Source organism: Lactuca saligna, chromosome 8 (genome assembly GCF_052625555.1).
Source record: "Lactuca saligna cultivar CGN05327 chromosome 8, ASM5262555v1, whole genome shotgun sequence".
NCBI lineage: Eukaryota > Viridiplantae > Streptophyta > Magnoliopsida > Asterales > Asteraceae > Lactuca > Lactuca saligna.
The window spans coordinates 7504763-7520847 of NC_136424.1; the positions used below are offsets into that span (position 1 = coordinate 7504763).

General features: G+C 35.4%; 2 protein-coding genes across 3 annotated transcripts; one reads left to right on the forward strand and one right to left on the reverse strand.

Moving 5' to 3' along the window:
- Window positions 1–233: 233 nt before the first annotated feature.
- On the forward strand, window positions 234–2228 carry LOC145012041 (low-temperature-induced 65 kDa protein-like). The gene is made up of 5 exons (XM_078970809.1): window positions 234–362; window positions 462–617; window positions 699–1079; window positions 1164–1814; window positions 1922–2228. Exons 1-5 carry the CDS (start codon window positions 299–301, stop codon window positions 1963–1965), a joined length of 1296 nt encoding a protein of 431 aa, XP_078826935.1. The 5' UTR covers window positions 234–298; the 3' UTR covers window positions 1966–2228.
- A 7247-nt stretch (window positions 2229–9475) lies between these two features.
- On the reverse strand, window positions 9476–10271 carry LOC145011585 (heavy metal-associated isoprenylated plant protein 31-like). Of its 2 annotated transcripts, none has more exons than XM_078970322.1 (3): window positions 10160–10271; window positions 10000–10078; window positions 9476–9908 (listed from the first exon to the last, which is right to left on the reverse strand). In XM_078970322.1, the coding sequence occupies exons 1-3, from the start codon at window positions 10250–10252 to the stop codon at window positions 9577–9579; spliced, it is 504 nt and encodes a 167-aa protein (XP_078826448.1). In that variant the 5' UTR covers window positions 10253–10271; the 3' UTR covers window positions 9476–9576. The 2 variants fall into 2 exon arrangements, with proteins under 2 accessions (XP_078826448.1, XP_078826449.1); XM_078970323.1 differs by having other exon boundaries at window positions 10156–10258.
- Window positions 10272–16085: the final 5814 nt, after the last annotated feature.

A 16085-nucleotide genomic window follows, 5' to 3' on the forward strand; every position in this document is an offset into this window, starting at 1 on the left:
TTAAATATACATGTTAAATTAAAAAATCAATTTTAGCTGAAGGCATTACGCATATTTACGCATATACGGTGATGAAGCCGCATCAACGAAAAAATCACGCCACGTGTCCAAGATGTGATACGTGTCGGCTCATTACTCATCTCGCGCTTAGCCGAGTTGGCTTAACAACGTATCCTTAATCCTTATCGTTTCTTTTTTCTTCTTAAATAAAAACCCCTCACTTTTCCCTCTACTCTCGTCACAAAAATATTATACAAAACACCCCCTCCAGCCTCTACAATCTACATTTTCGGCCATCATGGAATCACAGTTGCACCGCACTGACTATGGCCGTCACTACGGCGACCCCCTCCATCCCGCCGGTAACAATATCTATATCCACCTTCGTAAATACTTCATAGAAATACGAACGATGAATGTTTTTTCTTTTTAATTAATATGTTTGAAGTGCACGATTAAAGGTACTGATGTTCATGTTCATGATGAACACGAACATGACGGAGAGACGAAATCTGCGATGAAGAAGGTGAAGGAAAAGATGGATAGGTTGAAGGATACAATCAAGCATGGCCATGGCCATCATGAGGGGGAAGGCCACCACGATGAAGCAAAATCCGGTGAGGTTCTTTCTATTTGAATTGATATTCTTTAAAAGTCGAAAACCCATCGAACTAACTGGTTTCACGTATGATGAGTAGTAAATGATTCGCCGCCGGTTAGAAGTGGGTTGATGGAACCCACTGTTATGGGAACACCGGTGTTAGCAGAGGATCTGTATGCTACTCATTCCGATATTGTAGACCCTCCGGTGAGGTCGTTTGCGCAGTGGGAGGAGGAGGAGAGACATGGTGCACCACCGCCACTTTCCACCGGAATGTATGGAACTCATCTGACTGATTTCTCTCAGGTTGGCCATGATCATGTCTATGGTCCAGATGTGAATACAGAGCAAATTGAGCAATTAACGGGTGGTATTGGAGAATCAACCGGCATGGAGGAAGATCCAAGTTCCCTTAACCTAACAACCGCAGTTCCCCCGGCGAACTACCAGACCGAAGTGACTGATACGACGAATACCGGTAGGTATCCTATCCACAACGCACAAGGTACATACTGTTCAGTAAAATTGCCCAAGATTAATTTTTTTTATGGCGATCCGACAGGTGGAAGGGAAGCAGTAGGGATCACAGATGTCTTGAAATCGTTTAACAAAATGGGTGTCTACGACGAACCCTACTCCAAATCCTCAAAATCCGATCAAGATGAACCGGAAGTTTACACAGGATCCCATGATCAATTTGCTCCGGAAACGGTTGAAAATCCACCACTGGACACCATCGCCGCAGACGCGTCTAACCCGAGAAGCAGCTACGCTCAAAAAGTAACTTCAGCCACTGCGGCTATCGCCGATAAGGCGGCTGCAGCAAAAGAAACGATCGTTTCTAAACTGGGTTTCTCCGGTGAAGACAAAAGCGAGACGAGTACCACTGGATCAAATAAAACGAACAAGAATTCATCATTCTCAACGGATTTCGCTCATAAAGTTGCAGATACAATGACGGGGACGTTGGTTCCGGTTTATGACAAAGTGGTGAGCGTCAAAAGCACGGTAATGTCCAAAATTCAAGGGTCTGGAGAAGATGACGACAGCGGAATTCCGGCGACGAGTTCACCGGAGAGCAAGAAAGTCACGGTAAGGGAATACTTGGTTGATACATTTAGGCCTGGGGATGAAGATAAAGTCTTGTCGGAGGTGATAACAAATGCTTTCCACCGGGGACAAGGGAATGCACCCCAAGAGACCTCTTCTGATGGTAAATTAATATGGTTCATTTTTATATTTTTGTCGCTGCAAATGATGATAGTTTCTTTGGTATGAGTTGATGATATAGTGTTTCTTTAATTGTGTTGTGTGTTTCAGTGAGAGATGAAGGGGAAAGAAGACTTCAAGATTCAAGCAACTGAAATGGATATATATAGTTTCTGCGTTTAATTTCGTGTGTAATGGGTTTTTAAGATGGGGTAATGAAGTGGGGCGTGTTGATGTTTTTGGGTTTCGGTATATATGCAACCTTAGAAAAAAGAAAGTGTTGGTTGATTATACGAGGCTAGTGTTGGTATTAATGGTCAATGGTGTGTCTATGCATAATCGCAAGACTTTTCTGTATTTGTATGTGTGTTTAATAATATGCATAATATATGCCGTATAGATGTCTTATGTGTAAGAAGAGTGGCTGATTTGTAGTTATGAGGACCTATACGGGTATATACAGGTAGCGGTAACCGCACCGTAATTAAAATTAACCGTAAAATTCCCAACCGATAAACGTAACCGCAATAAAAATCGGTGAGATTTTCTGTTTTCAAAAACCGTAAATTTGCGGTGCGGTGTGGTTATTAGTTTTCAAAAGTCGTAAAAAAACCGCACCGTATATATTATATATAATTTTTTTTATTAATTATTAATATATTAAATATTAAAAATGAGATAAGAATGAAAGATCAATAAAATACTATAAGTATGGTTTTTTGTTATTTTTAATTTTAAAAAATGATAAAATTAAACAATTTTAAGAAATTTATTGTTAAATTATTATTGATGTTTTTAAGATATTAATTGTTTGTAATTTAAGTTAATTGTCTTATATATTATGGTTTTTTATCATTATTAGTAGGAATATCTTTGAACTCATAAAACCGTTTGAACTCTAAATTGTGGTTAAAAACCACATAAAATAAGCGCATAAAATCCATGCGGTTAATAACCGCAACACAGTAAAAACAAAACCGCATTGCAAAATAAACCGCCTAACCGCAAAAATAACCCCACAAAGCGGTTTTGAAAATGGATTAACCGTATTTGCGGTTAGTGGTGAGGTTTTGACTAATAACCGCATCACACTCATTCCTATATACGTAGTTCCCCTACTTAAAGAGAATTTGATATATTTTTCAACTTAACTTCTAATTTAATATATTTTTATTAAACATTAAGATATTATATTTATTTAACTTAATTTTTAAATATTAAATTTATTTTTTTATAAAATTTTAAAATATCATATATAAATATCATATATTATCTTTTTATATATCAAAATATATTCATATTTTTAAATATTAAAATATCATATATTATCTTTTTATATATCAAAATATATTCATATATAGTATATGTTTTTAAATATCAGAATAAAAATATCATATATATTTTTAAGAATCAAAATATTAATAGTAATATTTAAAATAATTTCTATCTATACATGAAAAATATTCAATAATAATAAAAACTAAGCAAGTATACATTTTATGATCTTTTTATATATCAAAATATATTCTTATATAGTATATGTTTTTAAATATCAGAATAAAAATGTCATATATATTTTTAAGAATCAAAATATTAATAGTAATATTTAAAATAACTTTTATCTGTAACATGAAAACTATTCAATAATAATAAAAAACTAAGCCAATATATATTTTATGGAGAGGTTGAAGATGAAATGTTTTGCTTGTTAAGTGAATATTATAACAATTTAGAAGTAAATATTTTATTATTATAAATATAGTGATAAATATGGTTAAATTTTTAATTATTATAATTTTTTAAGATATAAAAAAACATTATGAACTATTAAAAATATTGTAAAAAAGATTTGGATAAATATGATACTTGAAGTTTTATAAAAAGTAATATAATATTAAGAAATTAAGTTAGATAAATATGATATTTTTAAGTATAAGAAAGATATATATAAAATTCTCATTTAAATTTAACTATAAAAAACAAATGTGATTTATTCTTAAGAATATAATGAGGATGTTATAAATATGTTCATGAAATGAAGATGTTTATGGTGTAGTGTATATATATATATATATATATATATATATATATATATATATATATATATATATATATATATATATATATATATATATATATATATATATATATATATATATATATATATATATATAATAAAGAGGGTGACAATCTCCTTTAAAATTTTATTAATAGAATTAATAATTAAGTTGAGGATGTTCATTTGTGGAAAGAAAAAAAAAATACTTTTGACAAATGCTTCAAAATTCCTAACAACCTATAGAGGAACAAGCTCTAAACCCTAATATATAGACTTGGAAAAGAAAATAAAACAAACAAAACCAACCGTGGAGACAATGAAAGAAGCAAATCTATGGAACAAAAGTCGGTTAACGCAGTTTCTTTTAGTGATGATATCTTAGCTTTAAATGGATTTAGCCTTAGCAACATTTGGGGATAGGGCTTGAGAGTCTCGAACGAATGTCATCGATAATAAACACCTCTATTGCATCAAAAGAATTATAAAAAATGTCAAACAATTCGTGTCAAAAATTGTTTTCATTCCATAGAATAAAACATGTTTCCGAATAAAATTACGAAACAAATTGATACTTTGTTCAAATAAGAGTCTATCTGAAAAGTGAAAATATAGAGGGATATTAAAGAAGTAAAACTTCAACCTAAATGTTGTGCGGCTTAAAATTTGTCTTATGCTGTCAAATGGGCCAAATTACCTTTTGGTATCAACTGTTTGAACTAGTCGAATGGTCTTTAAAAATGGTTTTATGGTGTCAAATGGGCCAAATCCCCAATATTTCTTTTGGTTATAAAATAGGAGCAAAAAAAAAAGACAAAATTAATTGGATCGGTAATGTTGTCTTCAACAACCGGTTAATGTCATTTCTTCTATGTAATTACTTGGTAGCCTAGCACCTTGCTAGCATTTTTAATATAATGTATCATTCCCCTAAAAAATACAATTAACATTTAACAAGAAAATAAGACATGACCCCAAACTCCAAAAGAGTTCATTCTACAATAAAATTTCATAGATTGTGGATGATTCCAATTCTCCAACTCTCTAGAATAGTGAACAAGTCTGTAGCTTCCAAATGAATATAGTGCATCATCATAATCTTTGTAAGCCAATAAAACTCTTATCTTTTCTTGCTATAGGGAAAAACATGGAGTAGCGATCTAAAAGTATAATATCATACTTTATGGAATCCATGAGATATCAATTATTACATTGAAAAAAGTTTAGGAGAAAATTGATTACAGGAACATGTTTGTATGTAGAAATTAGTTATAGGACTTACATAGTCCAAATCGATTATAAGGAAGATTATACTCTCATACTGTATAAGAAGAGAGTATAGTAAAATTCAGTCAGGAAGACCTTTTGTAGGATTTGTAAAAGTCGATTAGGGTTTCAGTAGAAAATAGATCAAGTGGTCGGGATGTCAAGCCTACCAAGCAAATTACACCCTTTGTGTAACATCCGGATTTTTACCAGGTATAATGTAAGTTTAATTGTGTTGTTTTGTAAGAGGGACTCGGCGAGTCAGGGCTCAGACTCGCCGAGTAGGGACGCGGGTTTGAGCGAAGGTGCGCGCTTGGACTCGGCGAGTCCAGGGCATGGACTCGGCGAGTCTGCGCTGTGTTAAGAAACCCTAAATCCCCGGGTTTGTGGCCTATTTAAGGGGCCTTATGGCCGTCATTTGCGCTCATTCAACCCCCAGAGTGTGTCCCTAGAGTTCTTGAGCGTTTGGTGAAGGATTGAGAGCGAATCTTGACCTTGTGAGTGTTGTTTAGCAAGAAGAAGGAGGCTCTAGGCAAAAGGAGGCAAAGGAGGTTGCCATTTCGTGGATTTGGAGCTTGGATCATCACTTTAGAGGTAATATTTCGGACCATTTCCTGTTTGGTGAACTTGATGCAAGATAGGGTTAAATATGATCATTTATGGGGTGATTTGGTGCCCTTTTTGTTCCCTCTTTGAGTTGAGACCATGGATCTGGATCCATAGAGGTCCAGGGGGCCTCACTCATCAAGCTTTATGGGTAAAAAATGGAGTCCTTGGCCTTGTGTTGAAGTAATAGAGTCAAAATCATCATTTGTGATCATGTAGAGGTTATTCATGCATCAAGACTGGGACTTTACGTGCTAAGTAAGCATGGGGGGACTGGATCTATGGATTAGTGGACTGGATCTGGCCTTTAGAGCAAGATTGAGTTAGTGCATGGCATGGACTCGCCGAGTCCGAAGAACAGACTCGGCGAGTAGCTTGAATGTTACACGACCACTCAGCGAGTGGCCTCGCCGAGTTGGGATGAGTGAACCCAGTGGGTCAAGGGGGAGTCAGGAGGGACAGGTGGACCGAGTCAAACCGGACTCGCCGAGTCGTTCTGGAGACTCGGCGAGTTGAGTCGTGGTGGCCCCACAACTCGTGCCAGGTGGAGCTCGTCGAGTTGGGAAGGGATGCTCGACGTGTCAAGAAAGAGTTTCAGGGAAATTGGTGATTTCGCTCAGACTCGCCGAGTCGCTATAGTGCACTCGCCGAGTCCGGTCAAGTTGACCGTTGACCAGCGTTGACCTAGATTGTCCTGTTATGATATGGTTAACCCTAGTTGGGAAAGTGTTAATTAGAGATATATTGTGCTATAGGGGGGACTTCAGCTCGGCAGATCGAGTGTTTAGCAATTTCAGGGTTACGGTTTACCGAGACACACGAGGTGAGTCTTCTCACTATACTTTACCTTGAGTAGGTAACCAGAGTTATGTGATAGAATATTTGTATGCGATGTATGTTATGTGTTGTACTGCATTACTTTTATGTGTTTGATGCTGTGCATGTTTACAGAGCTAGAACCGGAAGGTTCACAGAGTTAGAACCTGAGGGTTCACAGAGTTGGGTGCACGGACCCACAGAGTTATAGCCTCGAGTGGCTAATATGTGTTACATGTAGTATTTTGGGAAACTCACTAAGCCTTGTGCTTACAGTGTTGATGTTATTGTTTCAGGTACTAGTGACGACCGTGGGAAGGCGCCGGCTTGATCCGTACACACACGTTTGGAGCTTGACATTTTGATCTTGGGATTTTGCAATGTATTGTTGAACAATTTAAAAGGGGTTGTTTTTTTATGAATATGGATGGAACTATGTTTTTATAAAATCAAAAATTTTGTTTGAAAAATTGAGTGTTACACTTTGATTGCTAAATAAACGTAATATAATGGTAAAAAGGGGTATCGATCCTCGGGGAAATGGTTGTATTCAATCACCAATGCAATTCAATAGAACTAGTGAAATTAAACTAACTAACTACAATTAAAATAAAGGGGGGGGGGTGTTTGATTACTTGATAACTAAAATACTTGAATAACTAAAAACCTTGCAATTAAGCAAGTTGATGAGATGCTCAAAGGTTGGGAATAATTGGTTAACTAAGGCAATTCAACACAATGAACATTTGTGTGTTTATCATTAGGATCTAATACAAAGCTTATCCTTCATCCCAAATTGGTTATAGCAATCATGAAGCATGATATGCCAAGATTCCTCATAGGTAGTATGGAGGTTGGGGAAGCCCACAACACACCTTCTTAATTAAGATCAAGGGTCAATTGAAGCAATTAATCCCAAGAAATCAATTAGCTTTAAGAATGAAGGAATCCCCAATTCCTAGAGGATGTCAAATGCTTACACATCCATAAAGGAGATATGATTCATAAGCTAGAGATGATTTCTACCATCATAAAGCCTTTGTTCTAGATAAATTTAATGATCCAATGCAAAATCAATGAAATAAATCAACTATTGCTCAATCAAATACTAAGCTCATGATCAAAGTATCAAATAAGCATAAGAATTGCAAACTAGAATCATAAACATGGAATAAATTGATAATCAACATAAATCCTTCAAAACCCACAAACATTCATTGGTTTTCAGCCAAAGTCAACCAAATAAGAGTATTAGCCACTCATGGCAACAAAGTAACAAGAACAATAATCTAATTGCATAAAGAAACTACCTAAGATTTGGAAAGATGAAAGGAAATGATTTCTAGCTCCCAAAATCACCTCTTGCAGGTCTCCAATGGTGGAAAAACGTGAATGAGCCTCCAGATCTGATCCCCTAGGGTTATGGCAAGCCAAATGACCAAAATGCCCAAATTGGGCAGTTGCGCGGGTACCCGCGCGACGGAAATTCCACCCGCGCAAATGTTGCTGTAATGCTATTGGTCCACCAAGCCACTCCACCCTTCCACTGCCAAAGATTCCTTTGGTCCCCCCCCTCCTTGTCCATGTAATTTGAAATGCACCAATCATCATTTAGCCACCAAATGGATGCTCCAAGCCCAAAATTTGAATTTTATGATCCATCTTCACAAGCCCAAATAATCCAAGTCAATAACTTTCAAAGCCCAATTCTTCCTCTTTGATTCCGCCAAGCCCAATAATGCTTCGGGAGCCCACTAAGTCCGTCTCCAATCAACCCGCAACCGCAACAAGCACCGAAAAACCTACAAAATATCTTATGCAACATAACAAGCACTTGGTACGATTCATACTAAAGAAAAATAAATAAAATACAATGCATTAATGATAAAAAGATCTAAAAATCTAAAATAAACTAATAAAAATAAGGAAATAAAATAAGAAAGAACTCTATTGTGGTTTGTGTAAAGGTCAATCGTAGTTTTCGAATTATACTCTCATACTATAAAAATATTATAAACAAAATCCATAAAGAACAACCATGAACACATTATAATTATAAAAATATTATAAACAAAATCCATAAAGAACAACCATGAACCCATTATAATTTGGTGGGAACCCTTGAGGGAAAAGCACAAGGCATAATAATTTGTTATTATAAAATCCACAGTGATAAAAAAAAAGATTACATGATATATAATTTATTATAATTTTGTAATACACAAATAAAACGCTTTATATAGGACTTGCAAAATTATATTTCATTTCCGACCATGTTTACATTTAACAAAAATGTGGACCACAAATAAGATGGTTAAATTACGAGTTACGAGTTTGCAATTTGTAACTCGTAATTGATCGGATTGCAAACATTGTAGTCATTTCATAGTTTCCCAAAAGAGGTGCCTAAATTATTAAACGTAAATAAGAATAGTGTTTTTTTGTGAATATCCTTTAAATATAGACATAGTTTTTACTTGTTAATCTATGACTATCTTTCCAAACATAACTGTCATTGATATCCACACATGTATAGTTTAACGTGAGTATACAGTTTGATGTGAGAGTAGATAAACCGAAAAGTTTAATTGATATCTAATAGATTAAAGGGTCAATTGGTGCATTTGGAATTCAAGTTTAGAATTACCCAAGTTTAAAGAGTTTAATAGAAAGCAAATAATAGAATGACAATCTAAGGTGTCAAGAGTTTAATGCAATACGGATCTACTTTACTACTTACACCAAACGGTAGACGATAAATACATAACATAAAGCTTTTCTACAGGGAGCGAGTCTGACACCATTATACCATCTTATGCAAGTTCTCTTTCAATAGGACCTGGGAGTATGAGTAGCTCGTTCATTTTCATTTACTCCAAGCATAAACATAAACCCTTTTGGTAAAGACGTACAACAACCAATCAATCAAAATGTATCAACTTAATTTATCTCAACTTAAGTTACAAAAATAATCAACTTCAAAACTAGATTAATTAACTAACATACAATCAAATGCGCCCTTTCACATGATGGTGCATGCGTGAGGATTGTCGTCACTAAAAAGTGAGGCAACAGCTTCATCGGAGGCAACAGCGACGGAATAAACCGAAGGGGTGTGAAAGAAGGTGTGCAGATTGTGTCCGGCAGCTTCATTCCTGTTGTAATAGTATTGATTTGCGATTTGGGTCGGGTACTTGTAAAAAGAAGCGAAATGGGAGGAGTAACCCGGATATGGCCATGGTTCGGCTGCTTTCCCTGTTCGTTTGATGGCTTTCAACACCTTTCTTTCTTCCAAGCCGTAGCCTTTCACCACGACCTTCTGCATCTCCATTTCTATTTCTATCTCTTCCACTCCTGAAAACACCACACCCACACCACCATTCTGTTATAGCTAATCGAACCAGCTTCATTCCATAACCATCGAAAAAAAGATTGTGTTGTGTACCTTTGAGCTTGAAGAGAGCCCTCTTCAGCTTGGAAGCACAGCCATGGCAGTCCAAGTTTGGAACTCTCACTTCCACCATCTGCAATTACCAATCATTTCAACCAGATAATTATACATACATGTACATCTAGAGAGAGAGGGGGTAGATAGACTTACAGACATTGCTACGAGCATGCAACAGAAGATGGAAAAGTGGGCATCTATAGACACTCAATAAATACTCATAATCTTGTAGACATCTAATGTGCTTCATTGTGTCTGTCTGTCTGAGAGAGAGAGAGCATGCGTAGCGTGTATAATGAAAGCAGGGGTGGGTGTGCGACCCGAGGCCCAGACCCGAAAAGAGAATCCACTTTTGTGTCGGAATTTTTTACTTTTCGTGTTATATGCTTCCACCATCCATCATTACTGAGTTACTACTCACTGATCATCACAACCACCATGTCCATTTCTTATTTAAAACACAATTTCCTTGAAAATTTTCTATGAAACAATCAAATTGTACTGTGTCGATTACTGTTGGAACCGAGGATACAAGAAGAGGATGGGTTGTGTGTTATTTATAGAGTTATTACAAATCAAAAGGCAAGATACTTGTCTCTATCCATATAAAAAGTTGTAGATATAATCACAAACAGTTCCGATGTATGATGTTGTAATATATGTGAAATATACTTGACACGCTGTGTAATGACTCGAAAATTTAACTATTTAACCATGTTTTAGACGGTGTTTAGATCTAGTCTTGATGTAGACGTTAATACAGATTGCTATTTTAAGAGAGGTTACCTACTTTAGGTGAATATGAGATGTAAGGGGAAACAGCCATGTTGGGTTTATGGGTTGAAAGAAATTTCGAAGATCATGAACTATTGGTAATGTTTCTAATAATAGAAAAATCATTTTAGATTACCCTCACGATCCATTTGAGCTAGGGATGAGAATTTGACCCGAAAACTCGAACGGAACTGAAACCCTAACCGAACCGAACCGAATTAGGCCATAAGCAATTCGATTTGGGTTTCAGGTATCTATATTATGCTTATTCGGTTCTGGGGTTATTCGGTTCGGGTTACCCAAATAAGAGCTACCCGACCCGAATAAACATTCCTCCTCCAATTTCTCTGATCGATAGAAATTAAAATCACGATTCATACCATTGTCCTCGTAGTTCATAAAAAAAAAAAAAAAAAAAAAAAAAAAAAAAAAAAAAAAAAACTATGGTCGTTCTCATCATTTCAAAATCGACCAATCTTCTTATTTATTTCCAAATTCAAAATCACTTTTGTCGATCCTCCCTCTTGTTTCAAACTTTCAAAAATCGACCCTTCCTATTGTCTTTAAGTATTCACGAATTCTTACTTAGTCTAATCATGGAAAATTGGGCTCCAACTTAAAAAAACTCAAGTAAGAAATAATTAATTATCATTATATTAATCTACTATGTAAACGGTATTTTTTCAATTGTTATTGTGTGTTAGTCTTTGAATGTTTTATGTTGATGTATAAAAGTACATTGTTATTCTATTATTCAGTTTATTCGGTTATATTAGGTCTTTAATCATCTTGTACATGTTATTCGGGTAGTAACCGAACCGAACCCATATTGGTTAATCATTTCAGTTTTCGGTTCATGCAATTACCCTTATTCGGTTTTCGGGTTATTCGAGTTCAGTTTTGTTCGGTCCGGTTCCAGCCCAAATAACATCCCTAGTGCCAATCTAGTATAAATCTATACATATCTTTCCGCTCGCTTATGATTTACCAATTATAGGTTAGGGCTGGCTAACGATTATTTAGCTTGGTGATGAATCGTGTCTCATCTAACACTTGTTTGTGGGAGCCTCCCCTAGTTGATCACGTTGTTTTTCCATGTTGTCTTTGTACGAGTTATTTATTGAAAACATATATATATATATATATATATATATATATATATATATATATATATATATATATATATATATATATAAGTTGTAGTATTTAGTTTAGCCGAGTATTTGGGCCACTAGGTACAAAGTTATCCAAAGGGTGGCTATAGGTTGGCTAACATAACAACTAGGTATAGTGTTGTCGTTCCTAGTTGGGTTTATACGAGATGCTTATTATATATAAATATATATAATATTTTACGTATATACAATGAAGTTAGAGTATTTTGTGTAATTGGGTATTTGGGCAGAGTAACCACCAGGTAATAAGCTTTATCCAAAAGGATGGCTACGGTAACAACTAGGCAAGAGCGTTTCCTGGCAGTTTGCCAACGTAACAACTAGGTAAAATGTTTCCCTGAAGATTTTACTAGCATAACTACCGAGTATACATGGTTTTTGAGTGTTCGCGACAACGTAACATCTAGGCATAATATTATCCAAAAAAGTTGGGCAAGGTATCTACCAGGTATAATATTATCCTAATGTGCTAAGCATAATTATATCATTAACGTTATACAGTTAGTAATAATTATGAAAATAGTTGTAATGTAACATGTATTCCCCTCCATAAAAGATATGAAACAATAAAGTAGGGTTGTGAACTTACTCTTGATATGTGAAACCGCTAATGTAGGGTACAATTTGTGGGTTCTGAACTCGGGAGGTGCTTGAGAATCAGTGGCACGACAATCGAGAGAGAGAGAGAGAGAGAGAGAGAGAGAGAGAGAGAGAGAGAGAGAGTTAGGTGTGCTTTGAGGTGTGAGGAATTAAAATGTTGGAACCTACTATTTATAGTCGATTTTGGAGTGCACATTGCACATTGTACGTCACGCTAGTGCACGTAAGACACAAGGAGCTTCCATGTGTCCTCATCTCCTTATGTCACATCATTCGTATCCTGACAAATCACGTCGTCAGGTGTGTGTTGCGCACTGCATGCGTGTGCACATGAGTGTAAAAATCAAACCTTAAAAATTAAAAATGCATAACTCTCCCATACGAGCTCCGTTTTCAACGACTCTTAATATTCATGTAGGTCTTGACGTACACTACAACTTTCCTTTTTGTCATTTTCGCTAATTCTAACTTTCATTTTTAGCCTAAATATTATAACCGTTTTGGTTTTATAAAATCATAACTCTCTCATACGGGTTCCGTTTTAGGCGTTCTTTGTCACAAAATTCTTGCTTTGAATGGTACTACATTTCTCATTTTGGTGACTTGTGCCAAAAGTCAACCGTTCTCCTCATAGTTTTTGACGTTGCAACTTTTAGTGTGCGATAGATTTTTATTTACCATAAAGTTCATATCTCTACCATACTAATTCGGATTTTAGCGAAGTATATATTTTTAGAATCACGAAAATGCGTACATTGTAAAAATGTTATCATGTTACGGTGACACGGTTTTTGTGCACTTATTTCTGAGGTTGTTTGTTGACGTAATTAAGGACACAAATCGGATATATTTCTATATATGTTGAACGATCACATAGTTTTCCTATTAGATATGATTGACATTGTTAAACACTAACGACGGTTGGTTACATATTTTACGGGTTGCCACACATGGTAGTCCTTCCGCGTACTTTTCGACTTTTGTTAGCTCGTCGGGTACAAGGCGCAAAGCGGAATCCATCTCGTCAGTGAAGGCATTTGTATACTCATCAATGGACATGTTCCCGTTCTTCAGTGGCAAAAACTTGCATTTAAAGTGAACCAAGAACTCTGCCCAAGTCAGTTGTAATGGCTCACTATGGCTTATGATCTTTCCTAACATGTTCCACCAACAGACAACCCCACCCATAAATCGATGCACAACACAAGTAGTTTGCAACGTGCCCTTGCAACCACACGCTATGAAGGCTAACTCCATCTCATAAATTCAATCCATAACTTCAATTAGATCTTCGGATGGTTTTCAAGTTGTAAAGCCCTTGTACTTGCATTCACTCATATCGAATCCTCTCTCTGGGTGATTCCTCTTAACCACTAGTTGTTTAGCTTTGTCGACAATCATACTATAGCTTCCCTATTCGGATTGAACTTCATTCAAAACTAGTTCAACAATCGGTGTTGTAATTCTCTCTTATTCTCTTGGATTAGTTTTCCGGTCTCCTCCATTTGCCTAGCTAGTATCGCCTGCAATATAGCTTGAACTCCTGCCATCGTGATCGGTTCAGCTGTTGGCACAACTCTTGGTGCACGCTCGATCACATGTCGAGGTTCAGATGTTGATCTTTGTTACCATTTCCTAGTCTACGTCGTGTTCTCACCATGATGTTCTGTATACCAAAACAATCGTTCAGGGTACCAGGGTTGCGAGTATATTATGATAGGGAAGATTTTAGTTATCTTTTAGATGCATGTTCCTCCTTATTACTCCAAAAAGTTATATGTCAATTCTAATACATTAATTTATACGTTTAAAATCATGAACACATAAAATTTCCAAATCAAGGTCGCCAATAGAGCTTAGATCTAGTCAACTAATAACAATTTAGGTAGGTAACGTAAGGCGCACTATATTACAAAATCATTTAGCACATAACAACAATATATGCATATTTTCCTAAAGTAAGCTAGTGTTTGTGTGAATTCAGGTATACTACCTAAAATAAAATAAGCACACACCTCACGATCATCACTTAGTATTCTAAGTTTAAGTATATGAATCCTTATAATTCATAGTTCATAAAAACTAATGCTCTGATACCAATTGCGACATCCTCATTTTCTCTGCCCAAAAAGACCTTTTCTTTACGCTTATTTTAAAACATAGTATTTATTATAAATACGAAATTTGTCCCATAAAAAGTATTTTCGAAGAAACATTTTTCATTGATTATTAAAAACTTGGGATGTCATAACTAATATAAGAAACATGTGATGTCCCATTAAAAACTTGGGATGTCCCATAAAAAGTATTTTCAAAGAAACATTTTTCATTGATTATTATGGTAAATATGATAATTAAGCTCCTAGTAAATTGGTACAAGTTATGTAGAACTTGGTATTTTGTATGAATAGGTTTTGGACAATGTGAAAGTTTGAGAGGCAGCACAAGCCTAAAGACCAAAGCTAAATATAGTTGTCACTAACCAGATAGGTGAGTACATATGGATTTTCCCTCTAGGATACATGGCATATTAGTAAAGTTATGTTTGAAATGATTTGATATGAATTGTTTATTTTAGTCATGAATTGTCGAATTACTCAGGGGACCAATATTACTTGGGGACCATATGGGGACTAAGGAGGTTCCGTCAGGAAGGTATGTCCCGTCGTGAAATAGAAATCCCAACCCTTGGGGTTTTGTCTGGATAATTAATTCTTTGTTAGTTGTCAATATATGTTAGCAATCACCTGTTAGAAGGGTCACTTCTAATAGTGGTCAATCATTTTACCTTTATGGAATCTCATTAGAATAAATCACATTATGACAATGGTAAGCATATCGGTTGAGAGAGTTGATTCCAACAATAGACATTGTTTTGCCAAGAGGGTTACTTCTAATATTAGCAATCTCTATATTGGAAGGGATAACTACTAACAGTATTCAACAATATTAGATTTGGCGGGTAACTGAGTATAGTTATAGGTCTTGGCAGGTATTTGATTATAGTTATTTAACTTGGTGGGTAGCTGAGTACACTTGTTGAACTTGGCGGATAGTTGAGTCTGGTCATAAGACTCAGGAAGGTGCTGGAGGATTACATTGGATGAGGAAATATATAAAGCATTCAATACTTGTTTTATGAATGCATATCAGATTTCAGATGTATGAGTTGTAATACTTGAATTGAAGTTTTACAAATGTATCTGTAAATGAATTGAAAATTTTTGGACCATAATTTTATAAATGGGCCCATCAACTGAAAATGTTTTTAAATTACATAATTGTTAGCATAAAAAGTATGGGTGTTACACCTTGCTTGTATCGTTACAAAAAATTGAAAATATTGGCGCACTCAGAGTCGAATATCCGGTATTGTTCCGATTTGATCCAAAATCAGGATCCGATCAAAACCGTATATTAACCAAACCAAATCGGATAATCTGATCCATCAGATCCTAACCGGATCATGAATATAGACCCAAAAATTATATTGATGCCCATATCGTAAACCCGTTTATCGAGAATCCATATCCA

What these genes read in the sequence shown, in the direction of transcription:
- LOC145012041 (XM_078970809.1), top strand. Translation starts at nt 299, where the DNA reads ATGGAATCACAGTTGCACCGCACTGACTATGGCCGTCACTACGGCGAC. An exon ending in CGACCCCCTCCATCCCGCCG is followed by an intron (nt 363 to 461) that starts GTAACAATATCT and finishes GCACGATTAAAG; the next exon opens with GTACTGATGTTCATGTTCAT. An exon ending in CCAAGAGACCTCTTCTGATG is followed by an intron (nt 1,815 to 1,921) that starts GTAAATTAATAT and finishes TGTGTGTTTCAG; the next exon opens with TGAGAGATGAAGGGGAAAGA.
- LOC145011585 (XM_078970322.1), bottom strand. Translation starts at nt 10,252, where the DNA reads ATGAAGCACATTAGATGTCTACAAGATTATGAGTATTTATTGAGTGTC. An exon ending in TGTTGCATGCTCGTAGCAAT is followed by an intron (nt 10,079 to 10,159) that starts GTCTGTAAGTCT and finishes TGGTAATTGCAG; the next exon opens with ATGGTGGAAGTGAGAGTTCC. An exon ending in GGCTCTCTTCAAGCTCAAAG is followed by an intron (nt 9,909 to 9,999) that starts GTACACAACACA and finishes TGGTGTTTTCAG; the next exon opens with GAGTGGAAGAGATAGAAATA.